This window comes from Suricata suricatta, chromosome 11, assembly GCF_006229205.1.
Source record: "Suricata suricatta isolate VVHF042 chromosome 11, meerkat_22Aug2017_6uvM2_HiC, whole genome shotgun sequence".
NCBI lineage: Eukaryota > Metazoa > Chordata > Mammalia > Carnivora > Herpestidae > Suricata > Suricata suricatta.
In genome coordinates, this window is record NC_043710.1 from 14,061,862 (window position 1) to 14,062,656 (window position 795).

Consider the following 795-nt stretch of genomic DNA (forward strand, 5'->3'; position numbering starts at 1 on the left):
TCAGATGATTTGCCTTCCAATGAAACATAGTTTCTGGCACCACACTTTCCTCAAGGCATTCTTCATCTCCATGTTTCTGAATGTGTAAATCAGAGGGTTGAACATGGGGGCAATGATGGTGTAGAAGAGAGCAAACACCTTATCTTCTGGGAAAGTTTTGGCTGGTCTAATGTAAATGAAGAGAACGGGCACAAAGAACAGAACAACAACTGTGATGTGGGAACTACAGGTGGACAGAGCTTTGGTGCGGCTCTCTGCAGGGTAAGCCCTGATGGTGTATAATATCAATAAGTAAGATAGCACCAAGACCACGAAGGTCACCAAGCCCATCATGCCTGAATTGGCAACCACTAGGATCCCGACTCTGTAGGTGTCGGTGCAGGCCAGTTTCAGCAAAGGATACACATCACAGAAGTAGTGATCTATTTCATTGGGGCCACAGAAAGGTAAATTGATGGTAAGGAGACACTGGAAAAAAGAATGCAGAAATGCCCCAGTACAGCTAGCAATGACTATGGTACAGCACATCTGCCTGTTCATGATGATGGTATAGCGCAGGGGCTTGCAGATGGCCACATAGCGGTCATAGGCCATCCCTGTAAGGATAAGGATTTCAATCCCCCCAAAGAAATGCATGACAAAAAGCTGTGCCATACAGCTTGTATAAGAAATCATGTTACTTTCTGCCAGCAAGTCGGTGACTAGCTTAGGTGTCACTGTTGAGGTATAACACAGATCTGAGAGTGCAAGGTTATTAAGGAAGAAATACATGGGTTGATCAATTAGTGGGCTGCA

The 795-nt window shown here is 45.0% G+C and overlaps 1 protein-coding gene across 1 annotated transcript in view; it reads right to left on the reverse strand.

The window, feature by feature from the left end:
• LOC115272448 (olfactory receptor 4P4-like) overlaps positions 1–795 on the reverse strand; it is an 11,928-nt gene continuing 11,133 nt past the window's right edge. The window contains exon 3 of the mRNA XM_029915522.1: positions 1–790. Coding sequence (XP_029771382.1) covers positions 1–790 — 790 coding nt within the window. The remainder of the gene's footprint in view (positions 791–795) is intronic.